Raw genomic sequence first — 15,747 nt, forward strand, 5'->3', positions numbered from 1 at the left:
AATTTTCTTCCAACACAATACGCAATGTTCGCTGAGCGGCTTGGCATATGAAGTTTCGTTCGCCGCGAGGAATGTCGGACGAGCATTCAGTAGTCATTAATCACAAGCGTCACTTTCTAGCGGCCTTTGGAGCGCAAAGTTAATGTTCCTTGGACACATTAATAACGGGAACGTCAAGGCTGGCGAAAGGGAAAATCGCGGATTGCAAGATTTTTAGAAGATATAGTTTCTAAAGGCCTGCTCGGACCTTCTGCTGTCTTCGTAGCGTCAAGGCCGCGATGCTGAGCGTTTGTTATAAAGTGAGCGAAGGCCATGTCGTACCACGAGGAACGCTTTGCCAAACATGTCAGCAGTCTCAGCAGTGTTTGCCGTGTTCTTCACCGTTGCGGCTGGTGTTTCGTCTGAGAGGTACATCACAGCCAAAACGCAAAACGGCAACGTGCGCGGTATAATCGAGGACGCGGACGGCGTCGACGTGGCGCGGTACCTGGGCATCCCGTATGCTGAGCCCCCGGTTGGAAATCTTCGTTTCCGCAAGCCCGCCCCTGCTAGACCTTGGTTTCCCACGACCCGAGACGCGCTGAGCTTCGCGAGCCCCTGCGCGCAGGCGAACGGCTCGTTTCCTCCCGTTCCCTGGCTCGTACACAGAGACCAAGTCAGTGAAGACTGTCTTTACTTGAACGTCTGGAGCCGTGTTGCATCGCCCAAACCAATGGGAGTTCTGTTCTGGATTCACGGCGGAGGATACAGGACTGGTTCCGCCTCTGAGCCCCTCTACGACGGAAAGACGCTGGCGGCTGTAGGCGATGTCGTTGTGGTCACGATCAACTTTAGAGTTGGCTCGTTCGGTTTCCTCTACACCGGTCCGGGTTCGTCCAGTGGAAACTACGCCCTCTGGGACCAGCACCTTTGCCTTCTCTGGGTTAAGGACAACATCGCCCATTTCGGAGGGGACCCGAAGCGAGTAACCGTTTACGGCGAGAGCGCGGGGGCCATCGGCATCGGAGCGATGCTCGTCGCGCCCGCTAACGCGGGTCTCATTCACCGCGCCATAATGGCCAGTGGGAGCAACTACTGGCTCGTGCCACCGCAAAACGTCGTAGGCAACGCTTACGCTGACCGCATCGCTAATTACGTTGGCTGCTTAGACGCGTCGAAACCGTCATCTAAAACACACCCGGACCAAGTCGTTGACTGTCTTCGCCGGGCGCCTGTCGACAAGATTATCGACGCCGAGGACACTCTGTTCCCTGAAGAGCTGGTGACCTTCACGCCCTCACACAGGGACGAATTCCTCCCCCTTCCCGAGCTGGCTGCAATTTCTCAAGGAATGTTCATACCTTTAGAGAGCATCTTTGCTGGAGGAATGGCTAACGAAGGCAGTATGTTTGCTTACTTTCGGGGGCCGTCGTTCATTGCGTCACCATCGGGCCCTAGGCTGACGAAGAAGGAGGTGGCGGACTTTGCTGCACGCCATTACTTCAGCTTTTTGCCGAAAGCGATGCAGTCCATCGTCACTGACTCGTATTTGCGTCGAGTCCCAGGAACTGCGGACTGGAGCGGAAACCTACAGGCGCTGGTGGACACGCTGGGCGACTTCGTCATCTTCTGCCCGACCAAGTTCTACGTCGAGGCGTTTGCCAAGACGAACCGGCCGACGTACTTCTACGTGTTCGACTTCCGCTCCGAGCGTAGCACCTGGCCACCGTGGATGGGCGCCACACACTTCGAGGACCTGCAGTTCACGTTCGGCATGCCCTTTCGCTTTCCCGATCGCTACACGGATGAAGACCGCGATCAGAGCAAGGTATCCATGCAGGTCATCGGCTCATACGTCAACAACGGGTACGCCTTTGCTGTTCTCTCATTCTTTGTTTTATGTCCTCACCTCGTCCGTGTCCCCCTTTTTTGCGCAATTTTTGTAATTATGGAGTGCCAACGTTCCCAGAATGCCACCCTTATCTCTCACTCTTCCTCTCTTTTACTTTTTTTTTTGTGTGCGTCGACTCGATATAGTATAACTCAAACGGCTGTAGCTTTAATCGCGCTAACGGCACTAGTCGGCACTACTGGCATCCTTCGGACTCGACGGAGCATGGCCGCGCGGTGGTACTGTTGTGACTTGGGTGGTCTAATCCCACCGCAGGTACCATTTGTTGGGCGTAGGGTGGTCTAATCCCCCATGGAGTTTCATACCAATTTATACTAGAGGGAAATCTGTCGCTGCAGTCGCGGGCCACGTGGGCGGCGCAATATAATAAAGCTTAGTCCCGGCTAGTTTTTTCACAAAAAAAGTTAGCGCGGGTATACAGACTCGCCAAAGGTGACGGGAGTGCTCATTGACACTATAAGCGCGACGTTCCTCGCCAACTTGGCTTAGATAGCCATATGGCTTCTTTTTTGTCTCGAAGCCAAAATCAACAAAAAGGGTAACATTTGTTTCTTGTTCATCGGGCATGAAGCTTCTACATAATTATTGACAAATTAATCTTTCTGGAGGTTTAATTTTATAATAACAAAACAAATTTGGTGCACCTTCTACAGTAATATTGTCGCCTTTTGCAACCAGAGCCAACTTTTCAGCCTGTTCATGAGCCATGCCAAGGACAAGTGGAACGTGTCTGCCCGGTACATGACGGAACGCTCGCCGAAGTGCGACTCCAGTAGACAGTGGCGCCTGATTTCCCTCTAGTGTATATTAGTATGAAACTCTATGTAATCCCCCCGCTGACGCCAGTTGTTGGGACTTGCGTGGTCAGATCCCACCGCTGCCACCAGTTGTTGTGATTCCGGGGTTCAGGAATCCATCTTGGTAGCGTGACTGGTGAACGTGGTGGGATCTGACGGCGCAAGTCCCAACAACTGGCGTCAGCGGGGGGATTAGACCACCCAAGTCACAACAGTACATGAATGTGACAAAAACTAGCATGCGTGCAACAAAACCAATCTGTGGATCACAACGGACCTTCAAAGCAAATCCTGTACGGAAAGTGCGTGCAGCCGACTTAAACCAGAACCGCGTAAAAATGAGCACCAGTGCTAAAGGGAGGCGAGGTTTACCAGAGAACTGCCAGAAAAAGAACCCTAAGCAAGAAAGAGGAGTGAAATAAAAAAACATTAACGTGAAAAGCACACGCATACAATGTTGTCCACGCTACCGAAGCTATAGAAGCCAGCAAGAGCCACTATACTTCGGGAAACTAGGAATGTTTTCGCCACTTGTGAGAGAGCGTTGGCAGGGGCCAGCATCAAAATATAATTTCTGCTGAGATCAGACGGTTTCTTATCTAGCCATGAACTTTTAAATCATGGTGATTCTTAATGAGCTCATGTGTGCAGTAACGTGAGATATGTTTTTGGTTCATCAATGCGATGCAATTAGACATTCCAGTGACTTTTCGGCATAAAAATATTGTAGGTATGGCCAAAACAAAAGTCTCATAACCCATTCTCTTTACTTCAGTATTGTTTTTTCCTTACTGTTTTTATTCCTTTTCGTTGTTAACAATGTCGATTTTACGTCGCTAGATACTATTAGCAGTGGGGACAAATAAAAGAAATAATCTCTTGTAATATACCATCCTCCTAGCCAGCGACATAGGTGAGGGTCGTTTGATAGACATGCAACCTAGAAGAAACAACAACAGCTGCTGCTCCAAGTAAAGTCGAGTTTCCGTTACGAGGCTGAACGCACTTCGTTTAGCACACACATTCTGTGCGGTCTTGTTTTGAACGCCGCGAAGTGCATCTCTGCGCATCTTTCCTTGTCTGAGTCGGGTTCGACAAGGAACGCGTCGGCTGAATTCCCGGAGGTGGCTGACACAGTCGGCACACAAACACGTAGCAGTCATTAGACTGTGTAATAAATGAATCTAGGTGGTAATTCGCACGGATCCACTTGCGATACAGACATAAAACGATCATGCGCCACAGTCCGTACCTTCAAAGTCAATAAACACAGCGACTGCTATGAAATCTGTGCAAAGGCTTATTTTGAGATGCAAACACCGACGCCTAAAGAAGTTCATTCTGCCCTCGCAGAGAAAAGCAAGCTCCGAGCCCGTGGCAAAAACATACCGAGAATAGCAACAGTGTTTACGTCTTAACAATAGCTCCGGCAGCCTCTTTTTAAACGCTGCAGTAACGAAACGTACCGAACAGGACTATCTTCTTCGAGTAGCCAGTTATCTTCGAGTGGCCAGGGATCAGGGCAGAGAGGCTGTTATTACAAAAGTTGCTTTTGGCGCGTGCAGCGTTAGAGAGCCCCAGCGTACCGCGGTTTTATGACCTGCGAGTGATACGCCAGAGGGAACATAACTCGGGAAGCTTTCCATTGCCGCTCCCTCCCCCCTCCCAAAAGAACGCACAACTATATCTCGGACGTGAACGTGAACTCACTCACTCAATTACTCTCTCTCTCTCTCTCTCTCTCTCTCTCTCTCTCTCTCTCTCTCTCTCTCTCTCTCTCTCTCTCTCTCTCTCTCTCTCTCTCTCTCTCTCTCTCTCACACACACACACACACACACACACACACACACACACACACACGCACACATGCACGCGCGCGCGCGCGTATATTTACAATTTTTTAGCCGAAAACAATGATCTTCAATGCCGGAATGAAGTTTAACGACTTATGAGTAGCTGACTCTTCTTAATAAAGGAAGGATGTCTGTCTTCATGGCTCATATAAGACAATAATTGTGAAATGACGGCTAAGCACCTTGACTACTAGCTTCTCGTTCATCTACGCGCGTGAGTGCTGACCGGCGTTCGTTTGAATGCAGCGTGCCCACGATGCCCGGTGGCGGCGGGTGGCCCGTGTTCAGCAAGGAGCAGCCCCTGCACGTGTTCCTGCGGGCCGTCAATGCCAGCATCGGTTCGGGCTACCACGACCAAGGCTGCGACACGTACCGTATGCTGTACAGGCTGCTCGGCGTCGCCACGCCCTGATCACGTACGCCGAGATCATTGCGCGTGAGAGCGAATAAACTCACCATTTGAATAATCTGCGTTTGGTCTCTCAAGTTCAGCGGATAAGTGCGCAAGGTACGATCACTTGGTTCAGGACGGTCGAAGATGATGATGAAAAAACTTTATTATAGTCGTCTCTGTTAAGACGGAGTCACTGCTTCGGAGTGACAGTGTCCTCGTCCCTTCAGACGGCGGTCAGGAACCCATGGGCCCTGGCGGCGTCTTCCGCCAGCTGGACGACTGCTGCTTGGACGTCGGGTTGGGAGCTAAGCAGCGCGGCCTCCCATTGTTCGTGCCTCGTAATGCGTACATTTGGTGTCTCCGGTTTACTGGGACACGCCCAAACCATGTGTTGGAGCGTGGCGGCTGCGGCGCCGCACCACTTGCAGTTATCTGTGTATATTTCTGGAAAGTTGCGGTGGCACAGGGCGGGGTGTGGGAAGGTGTTCGATTGTACCCTGCACCATGCAACCGATTGTACCCTGCGCCATGCAATGGGAGGCCTTCTGCTAAGTGTACGATGAGCGGCTGGAAGTTTACGTCGGCCTAATCTATAATGCTGGGTAATTTCTTGATATGTAGCCAGCCTGTCTCTCCCCCCCGTCGATGACGGCACGTTATCTTCGAAGTCGGCCTGGTAGCTGAATCCTCGGGCCGCTTCGTGTGCCATCTCGTTTCCCGGGAGAGACGAGTGTGCTGGTGTCCATATCAAACGGATATGTCGTGAGGGCAGGATTGGTTTGCTTTGAATTATCTTGGCTGCAGCTTTGGATATTCTCCCTCGTAAATAATTTCGCAGTGCGGTCTTGGAGTCGGAGATAATGGTCATGGCCGACGTGCCCGCAACGGCCAGAGCGATGGCTACTTCTTCCCCAATTTCGGGATTAGCCTCTGTGACGGAGCATGATGCGACTGTATTGCCCTGCTGGTTTACTACAACAGCCACTGCCGCTCTTCGTCTGGGGTAGTCCGCCGCGTCAACGTAGCAGACCTCTGAGTTGGAGTGGTACTGCTTGTGAAGTGCCGTGGCTCGGGCCAGCCGTCTCTCTTGATGATGCGCCGGATGCATATTTTTAGGTAAAGGGGCCACACTGAGGTGCGCGCGTAACTCGTCCCCAAGCAAAATTTTTGTTCCGTGTTGGTCTTCATAGGAGATGCGTAGAAGATCTAATATGGCTCTTCCGGTGGCGCTTGCGGCTAGTCTGTTGTACTGTGCTGTGCGCTGGGCTTCGACCAGTTCGTCTAGGGTGTTGTGTATGCCCATCTCCATCAGTCGTTCGTTAGAGGCTGAGAATGGGATGTCGAAGAAAAAGGCTCTTGGCAATATCATTCGGGGACATGGTGGGGTGTTCGATGCATTTCTCAGCATTGCACATTACAAAAATACTTCACTTAGCGAAATAGAATGAGAAGGAAGGAAGGGGGAAAGAAAAAATGAGAAAGGCGGGAAAATTCATTGATGTAAACTTGACTTGATATCCCACTCACAGAAGGTAAAAACCTTTTCGCAGAATTATTAAATGCCGACTACCAAAGAAAATCTAGATCATTCTTTGCAAGGCATCTCTTCGCGGTCTTTTCTAACACTTTTTTTGCCATCTTCTTCAAAATTTTTAGGCACTGCTTTAGGCACTGCTTTTGAGTTTTTTTAGCAGCAGCCTTCTGCTGCTGACGCCGACGCCTCCTTAATAGAACCAGAGTCCCTTAATACCGTTCAAAAAAGCATTGAAGGACTCTGATAGAACGTCTTCCGCGGTGAGAGGTTCATCGCGGGGCCCCATTTCTACTGCTGCAATCCCGAGTTCGGAAAGCGGCTTTTATATACACCTGATGTTACGTCGGAAAGGAGGCACGAATCTGACGTCACCGATCACGTGTTCATACGCGCCTATCACCGACCATGCGAGGGGAGGACGTATCGCTTCGTGGCGGAGTTGTCGGGGGAGAGGGTTTTGACGTCGTTCCAGACATCGAGTAGCGCAATTCCGACGTTTTCGCTACCGTACTACCTGCATACTTGTATGACTCACTCGACCGACGCGCGAGGGGTCTGTTGTGAGGCCATACAGCGGCTGCTGGTGGAATCTAAAGAATGCTATCGTATTAATGTGCTTCACCGCAGTAATACCGTGCTTACAGTGGTGCACCCTTTATAGGCTACTTGCGAGGTCGGTTTTCAGACCAGACAGCCAGGAAAACCGAATTAAGCTATGAACTGGCGGGGTTGTCGAAATAATGCTCCGGAATTTAAAAAACAATGTGCATGGGAGAAATCCATGCTGGGACGGTAATTGAACCACATCAGCACCGTGCGTGATTTTTTTTTTCATGTAATTTTAGCGGCAACAAATCGATGGCTACCTGTTCTGACAGAGGAGTGGTGACCAAACACTCTGACTTTAAATGCGCCCGGCGTTTCTATTTTGACCGGATGGCACAAGAGACTGTGGTGAGCTAACTGGGCAGTGTCCATAAAATTTTCCCACCTGTAGCGAAGGTCACGGACGATGTCTGCTTTGCTCTAAACCCTTTGACTGTCACTTTTACGACCCCGGCACGAGGCTAAGCGAGTTCGGAGGCATCGCAGCAACCATCCCGCGCCGTCTTTCTAAGCCGCCGGAGGGCGAAGGCATGCGACGGCACGTTTTACGACTGCAAGACGCCGCCGCCTTGGCCTGGTGCGAGAACGGGGCTTTCTGCAACGCGAGCTGTTTTCGCAGGTCGTTAGGACAAGCTGCGAATAGTAGACCCGTGCCAAGGCGCGTGGCGGCAAACGTGGCATCCCCCGCAGAAGAAACACAACCCGACAACACAAAGCGGTAATGAGCCTTCCCGGAGCCCAATTCAAAAATGGCCAAATAGGTTTGGCTGTTTTGATTTCTAGTGAGCCGCAGATGCTATTCAAAGTCTACTCTAAGGAAGAAGGTGCTTTCGCTCTCATTGGTTAACGATAGCTCCAGCCCCCGGCAGTGGTCTGCTTTGTGCGACAGTCGAAGAACGGCAATTCTTGCCACATCTAAATCACGGCACATCATGAGTGAGCGGTTGCTCTATTCATACACCAGTCGGGGGCGCACCCCTGCCACGCTGTTTGGTGGAACGCCATGGTCATTTTAATGTACGCAACTTTTCCACGTCCGCCTTCTGTGGCTTATTCCTGTGTCAGGTAATTCCTGAGTTTAAATCGGGTAATTCCTGTGTCGGGTAATTTCTGTGCTTGAATAGGGTAATAAGCAACTCATTTCTAACTACAGGCCTATTTCATTGACGTGTACCTGTTGCAAGCTTTTAGAGCACATAATTCATAAACATGTACTTCAGTACCTCACTGATAACAACGTATTGTCGCGTAGTCAGCATGGTTTCCGCTCTGGTTTTTCTACAACTACACAGCTCATTGAATTCAATCACGACATCGCTTCGGCTCTGAATACTCGAGGTCAGGTTGACGCCATATTCATAGATTATAGCAAATTATAATGTGGTGTGCCAGAGAAAACTTCTTATTAGACTCAGAAATATTATTAACGATGACAAAATACTAGGCTGCATAGCTGATTGACTACGTTTGAGGTCACCATTGTTACTTTTGAGCATGCGCAGTCATCGTCGTGTGCAGTCACTACCGGGGTACCGCAGGACTCGGTACTTGGGGCCCTATTTTTCCTTATTTACAATAATGATGTCACACAGGTCATTAAGGACACACCAGTGAAGCTGCGATTGTACGCTGACGACTGCGTTCTTTATACTAGAGTAAATAATGCACATGACCAAGATGTCCAGACGAAAGTATTTTCGTCATTTTGTGGTTGGAGCACCATGTGGCAAATGAGTATTAATTACCAAAAAACTGTTCAACTGACATTTATTAATAAAAAAGCCGCTAAGGTATAGTTATAGTTACAATGGGCACTACCTAAACTCTGTGAATACATCCTACACTCAAAACCTAAAGTGGCACCATCACATCGAAACAATTTGCGCTTGGGCACTTAAAAAACTGGGATACATAAAACGAACACTCAAGCACTCTACCAAGTACTGCAAATTAACCGCGTATAAGTCGCTCGTCCGACCATTGCTAGAATACGCCTCAGCAGTATGGTCACCCTATACTGCACTTGACATAAATATGCTCGAGCGCATACAGAAAAGAGAAATACGGTTCATTCTCGGCCGTTATGACCGCAATTTTTCTCCCTCATCCCACGCATGCTCATTGTCGTTAGAATCCCTTGCTTTTCGACGCACACTTGATCGTATCACTCTGCTACAAAAGATTGTACATGGCCGCACTTGCATTGAAGCACCGATTACTTTTTATCATTCAGCACGACAAGCGACGTGCCGACTTCACCCACTCAACATTGTTCCCTTCCAACCATTTGTAAATTACTTTAAGCATTCCTTTTTTCCAGCCGGTGTTGGGATTTGGAACAACCTAGATGGTTCCCTGCGCGTGAAAAACCATTTAAACTGTTTTTGAAAGAACTGCCTCACCATATTTCGTAATATGTTTTAAATGCTTCGTATGTTTCTCTGATGCTGCCTAATGTATGTGCTTTTTTCTTTCTTTTTCTAATGTACCCACTCCTGCTGTCTCGTGCATCAAGACAGCAGTATCTCTTAATAAATAAATAAATAAATAAATAAATAAATAAATAAATAAATAAATAACGTAAACAGTAAAACCATCGGCAGTTGCAAACAGTCAATTGTGCTTGCAGTCATGTTTATTATGCCTTGTATGGACGATTTCTTCAACAAACAAAAAGCGGTATGGTAGCTGGAGAAAAATATGTCAAAAAACACATTGTACCCCGGATACGATTCAAGAACCGTGCATAAAGAACTGCTTTTGATGACGAAATTTTGTGCAGATTTTTTTTTTGCGTATAGCAGGATGGCCATGTGTCACTATGAGTGGTCACTTTTGAAGACTTCTTCTTTAGTATTGTTCATTGGCGCAAGGACACCCAAGGCCAAGAGCTTCAGTGCTGTGGTGAAATAACATCATGGAAAAGGTTGTAGTGGTATGAAAGGAGTGTTCCAATTGCATAAAATTGAGTGGTGTAGAGAGCCGCTTTGAGCAGATGGTATAAAATGAGGAGGGTTATGATTGTTGTGTCGTGGGCGACGGCGAGCGGCCTCGGCAGCGACGGAGCGAGGGACGGCCGCCGGGCCCACCCACAAGCCCAAGAAGAAAGAGTGCGGCCTGCTCGTACCAAGACCAGAACCCAAAGAGAACGTTTATTGTTCAACCAGACGGCACCGAGACGCATACGCACGTGACCCGTCACGTGCGTCCACAGCAACGACATCTAGTTACAAATCATACAACCAAGCGCACACAGTGAGCGGGCGCTCCACTAGAGGGCGCCACTACACCACATCATCTCCCCGTGCAAAAGAAGTTCGCACACTCTGCGAAATACATACAGCATCTTAAATGCACACTCCACATCATTCTCCCGTGCTTTGAAGAATGTCTGCATCTTCCTTTCACTTGACTCACACAACAGCTATCAGTCGCTCACGACAGTTCTATAAGTCCCCCCAAAAAAACCCATCCAGAACACTCAATGATGATATACGATTCAACACAGACATGACACGTCCAACATGACGCAAAGCATGAACCGTACGTATACCCCTACCGCACATAGTCGCGAAGCCACTGAGGCTGCTTAGTCTTACGGCGTGGACGCGTAGACGTTGAACTTGCATTATTTGACGATCCAGACGCCCCCTCATTTTCCCTTGTTTTGTCTACATGGTTATTTGGATCTATTTGTTCACTATTTTCTTCCTGACATTCTAATGGTTCCCGAGGGACAACGGATTCAGACCTTGCACTGGTAGAAACCTCCGACAGATCAGGGTCTGTCTGAACCCTGGGGCTTGTCCCTTCTGACAACTGTACTAGGGGACTGACTGTCACAAATGTCCAAGTTAGACAAAGAGTACAAAAACTCTTTATGCCTCGACGAGAGTTCAACATTGTCAAAGGAATACGGTGCTGAGCCAACCTCGATTCCCTTCGGAACGACTGTGAGTTTTGAAGCGTTCCAGATCTTTCCATCACTGAGCTTAAAGGTGAAAGGTGCAACCTGAGCTTGCACTGTCAACGGCTTACTATACTTCAGAAATCCTTGCTTACGGAATTTTACTTTTACGACATCTCCCACCTTTATTCGGGTCTGCTGCGCACCTTTCCTTCTGTCAAAGTACTGTTTAGCTTTATGCTGCTTCGTGAAGACCTGATTCCGAACATGAGGCAGGAAATTGTCCGATTCTGCTGCCTTTTTACGTATCCTGAAGTTGCTAATATCCACTTTGGAACGAGGCTGACGTCCATGCAGCAAAAAAGCTGGAGAAAGACCTGTCACTGAATGTGGTGTGACCCTATACGACCCAAGAAATTGTGTAATGCTTTTCGAAGCATCCTTGCCTTCAAGTCTGGCTACCTGTAAATGTTCTTTGAGAACTCTGTTAAACCGTTCAATCTGGCCGTTAGCCTGAGGGTAATAATTCGACGAGAACACGTGGCGGATACCTTTCTCCTTTAGATACTCTTGCATTTGTTTGGAGACAAATTGGGGTCCATTATCCGTCACTAAAACCTCAGGGAGCCCTTCCCGACTGAAAGACCAGTCCAACAACTTAATGACATCCTCAGTTGAAATGGAATTTGTGCCCAGAACCTCAGGCCACTTAGAGTAGTAATCGACTAGTGTAACAAGAAATCGGGGGTACGACACATCTAACGGACCGACGATGTCCATTCCCAACTTTTGCCAAGGCCCTTCAGGCCATTCCACTGGCTGCAACGGAGCTACATGAGGCTTAGCAGACTTGTCTGCCAGCTGACAAACGTGACAATGCTTTACATGTTCTTCAACATTGCGATCCATTTGAGGCCACCAGTAACGTTCCCGGAGAAGTTGTTTCGTACGTACTATTCCTTGATTTTCATGTGCTAACTGGAGGAAGGTAGGTACAAGTTCACAAGGGATAACTACACGGTCATCACGCATGAGTAATCCGTCCACAACAGAAAGTTCATCCCTTACATGAAAGTAAGCAGTTAAATCACTGTGTACCTTTTTCTTATCGGGCCAACCCTTGGACACATACTCTGCTACTTTCTGCAACGTCACATCTGCCTTCGTTGCCAGCTGCACGGTTTCTTTATCGACTACTGATGTTACTAGTGACACTATCTCTTCCTCCTTAACAAGTTCTTGACCGGTCTGAATGGGTAATCTCGATAGAGCGTCAGCCACCAGATTTTCTGACCCTTTGCAATACTCGATGTCAAAATTGTAGTACAGCAGACGAGCTGACCACCTGAAATCCTTAAAGGTCTCCGACCTGAGTCTCCTGCGGCTAACAAAGCAACTACAGCCTGATGGTCAGTTCTAAGTGTGAACCGTCTGCCCCAAAGAAAAATGTGCCACTTTTCGCACGCGAACAAACAAGCCAGCGCTTCGCGCTCTCCCACAGAGTATTTTCTCTCAGTCTCCGACAAAGTTCTAGATGCAAAGGCTATGGTTTCAAGCCGAGAACCATACCGCTGCTGTAGTACCGCGCCAATTCCCACATCAGATGCGTCGGTAGTTACTACTACAGTCGAATCCACTTATAACGATACCGCTTATAACAATATATCGGATATAACGATGGACAACGATTGCACCGTCCAATTTTGTATGCTTTCTATGGTAAAATAACCCGCTTATTACGATGCTCCCGAGCCGCGATATCGGATATAGCGATTGAATCCGCTTACCGCGCGCGCCGAAAATGCGAGCTGCCGCCGGCGCTGGCGCCGGCACTCGGCGCCGACAGCACGCGACGCGCCTTGCATCCCGTCCACCCTTCAGAAAACGAGTCGACTGCGCCAAGCGAGAGGAGGAGCAGCTTTTCTTCCCGACTCCCCTCCCGGAGCCGCTGCTTTGGCCTCGTCTGCGCGTCCGGCCGAACCAACGTTTGGCTGGTTCGGCCAGTTCGGCTCGCACTGCTCGCAGCTCGGAAGTTTCCCTCGCCTTTTCTGCGCGCCGAACTGAGTGCTTTTTTTTCTCCGCATCTGCCTCCATTCAACGTTTCACCAGTTTCACTGCGGAGTCAGACTGAACGTTCGGACGCCAGGGCCGATTCGCCTGCGGCGCTGCGGCGATCATCTAATTGCCTGGAGCAATTAGATGCTCTCGAAAAAGATGTGCGTCAGCTTCGCGTGAAGCAGTCAAAGCTGACTGACTATGGCTTTTCTGCAAACGAGCAGTTGCACTACCTCACTTGCATGCTAATAAAATGTTTTGATCTCTCTTGTGGCTTTTTTTTTCTCGACCCGCTTATAGCGATTATCGGTTATAACGATGGGATTTTCTTGGCACTTGGATATCGTTATAAGTGGACTAGACTGTACAGGCAAGTCAGGATTAAAGACCTTCACAACCGGAGAACATGTGAGGCACGCTTTCAACTGATCGAAACTGCGCTGAGCATCATCAGACCAACAAAACGTCTGACCCTTCCTGAGCATGAGGCGAAGTGGTTCAACTATCTCTGCATAGTTCTTTATGAACTTGGCATAGTATCCTGCAAGACCTAAAAATGATTGCAGTGACTTTATGTCCGTAGGAGCGGGAGCATGAACTATAGCTTTTACTTTGCTCTCCAAAGGTGAGATGCCCTCAGCCGAAATCTTGTGACCCAAAAAATCAAGTTCCTTGACCGAAAAAAGACATTTGTCGTTCAACTTCATGCCACTGTTTGCTATACATGTTAAGACTTCAACCAGGCTCGCGTCATGCTCAGCTTGAGTCTTTCCCCACACAAGAATATCATCAAGATAGCAAACAACATTTTTGCAATTTTTTAAGATCTGAGACATCATTTTTTGAAAAACCGCAGGCGCCGACGCCAGACCAAAACACACCCTCTTAAACCTGAATAAGCCTCCATGAGTCACAAAGGTAGTTAAGTCCCTACTTCCCTCTTCCAGCAACAACTGATGATAAGCCGACGCTAAGTCGAGCTTAGAAAAACAAACAGCACCATGAAACATCTGCAACAGCTCTTCAACATGCGGTAAAGGATACCCATCAATGATAATTGCCTTATTCGGTTCCCGGAGGTCCACACACAGCCGAATGTCCCCGTTCTTTTTCCGGACGACGACGAGTGGCGAAACCCACTCCGAGGCGTCGACACGCTCAATGACATCATTGTCCTCCAGGCGTCGCAGCTCGCTGGACACTGGATCACGGAGAGCAAGAGGCAATCGTCGTAGCTTAGATGCAACTGGAGTCACACCTGGCCGCCGTTGGATCTTATGCGAGACGTCCTTGACAAGACCCAACTCGCCGTTGAAGAGATGTTCGAAACCCGGGGGCACGTTCACGGGAAACTGCACTGCACACACCGATGCTAGTCGACACGTAAGAGACGCACCGTCGATCTGAATGCCCAGTTGCTGGATGGCGTCGAGCCCCAAAAGAGATGTCCCTTTGTCGGTGACGTAGAATGTGACGGAGCAAGACCGTTGCAAGACTTGAACAGGAGCTTGGAATGAGCCGCGGATGCCGATACGTTGTTTGGAAAAATTCCACAAGTTGACGGAAGCCTTGGACAGCGCATGCTGTTTACTGAAGTGACGCTTGAAATCTTCGACAGTCATCAACGACACGGATGCTCCGGTATCGACTAAGAGTTGCATGGTCACTCCGCTGACTTCGGCTTGAACGACTAAGTCCTTTCTTGGAGGATTGTTGACGCTGACTTCCGCTTGGACGACTAAGTCCTTTCTAGAAGAAGTGCTGACTGTTAAGACGGAAGATCTTGCGGGTGCGTTGATCTCCGCGGATGCTGGATGCTCTACAGGTTCCGGTGTCGAAGCGGATCCCGTAGCTTCCTTCGAAGAAACTCGATGCACTGGTGCCGGCTTACGGCACATCGATGCGAAATGTCCCCACTTATTACAAGAGTTGCAGCGCCGATTTCGGGCTGGACAATTTTGAAATGCTGAATTATGCCATTTATTTCCGCATCGTTCGCACAACTGAAGCTTGCCTGCAAACTTCTTCGCCTGGACTGTACCGCGAAACTCTGCAGCTGACTGCGAATGGAAACGTCCATCTTGGGGGCCACCATCTTGTCTTCCCGAACCCGGTGTAATGACGTCACGGCCTCCCCGGCTGGCCAGGCCATCTTGAATTCCTATGCCGCCATCTTGAGCGCGCCGGCCTCCCCGGCGGCCCACGCCATCTTGATCCTCCACGCCGCCATCTTGATCGCGGCGGCTTCCCCGACCGCCATCTTCCGCGACGCCACCTTCTCCTCGTCGGCCTACCGCTTGTACTTGATGATGCGAACCGAAGGCTTGGTTCGCCAACGACAACGATTCAAAACTCCGACCAATCTCTTCAGCTTTCTCCAAAGACAACTTTTCGCCATGTGCGAGCAGCTTTTCTCTAACCTGGGGGTTAGACGTTCCATGTATGATTTGATCTCGGACGCGCTCCGCGTACGTCAGCCCGAACTTGCAACGTACGGCTTTCTCCTTTAGAGCGGTCACGTATTCTAAAAAACTTTCCCCCCGAAATTGACGACGGCTTGTGAACTCATGTCGTTCAACAAGCGTATTTGTAGACGCAGCGAAGAGCCGGTCCAGCTACTCCAAAAGTTGGTCGAATTTCGAAATGGCCGGAGCCGAGGATGCGGTCACACTACAGTCGGTCGCGGAGTCGGTCACGATAGGGCTGGTTA

General features: G+C 49.3%; 1 protein-coding gene across 1 annotated transcript; it reads left to right on the forward strand.

Annotated features, from left to right (window-relative positions):
* The first annotated feature begins 343 nt into the window (after positions 1–343).
* Positions 344–4,958, forward strand: LOC144168555 (acetylcholinesterase-1-like). The gene is made up of 2 exons (XM_077697513.1): positions 344–1,845; positions 4,788–4,958. Exons 1-2 carry the CDS (start codon positions 344–346, stop codon positions 4,951–4,953), a joined length of 1,668 nt encoding a protein of 555 aa, XP_077553639.1. The 3' UTR covers positions 4,954–4,958.
* The last annotated feature ends 10,789 nt before the right edge of the window (positions 4,959–15,747 follow it).

This window comes from Haemaphysalis longicornis, unplaced genomic scaffold (assembly GCF_048455015.1).
Source record: "Haemaphysalis longicornis isolate Haplotype H1 unplaced genomic scaffold, Haemaphysalis longicornis Haplotype H1 scaffold_2, whole genome shotgun sequence".
NCBI lineage: Eukaryota > Metazoa > Arthropoda > Arachnida > Ixodida > Ixodidae > Haemaphysalis > Haemaphysalis longicornis.

What these genes read in the sequence shown, in the direction of transcription:
- LOC144168555 (XM_077697513.1), top strand. Translation starts at nt 344, where the DNA reads ATGTCAGCAGTCTCAGCAGTGTTTGCCGTGTTCTTCACCGTTGCGGCT. An exon ending in GGCTCATACGTCAACAACGG is followed by an intron (nt 1,846 to 4,787) that starts GTACGCCTTTGC and finishes GTTTGAATGCAG; the next exon opens with CGTGCCCACGATGCCCGGTG.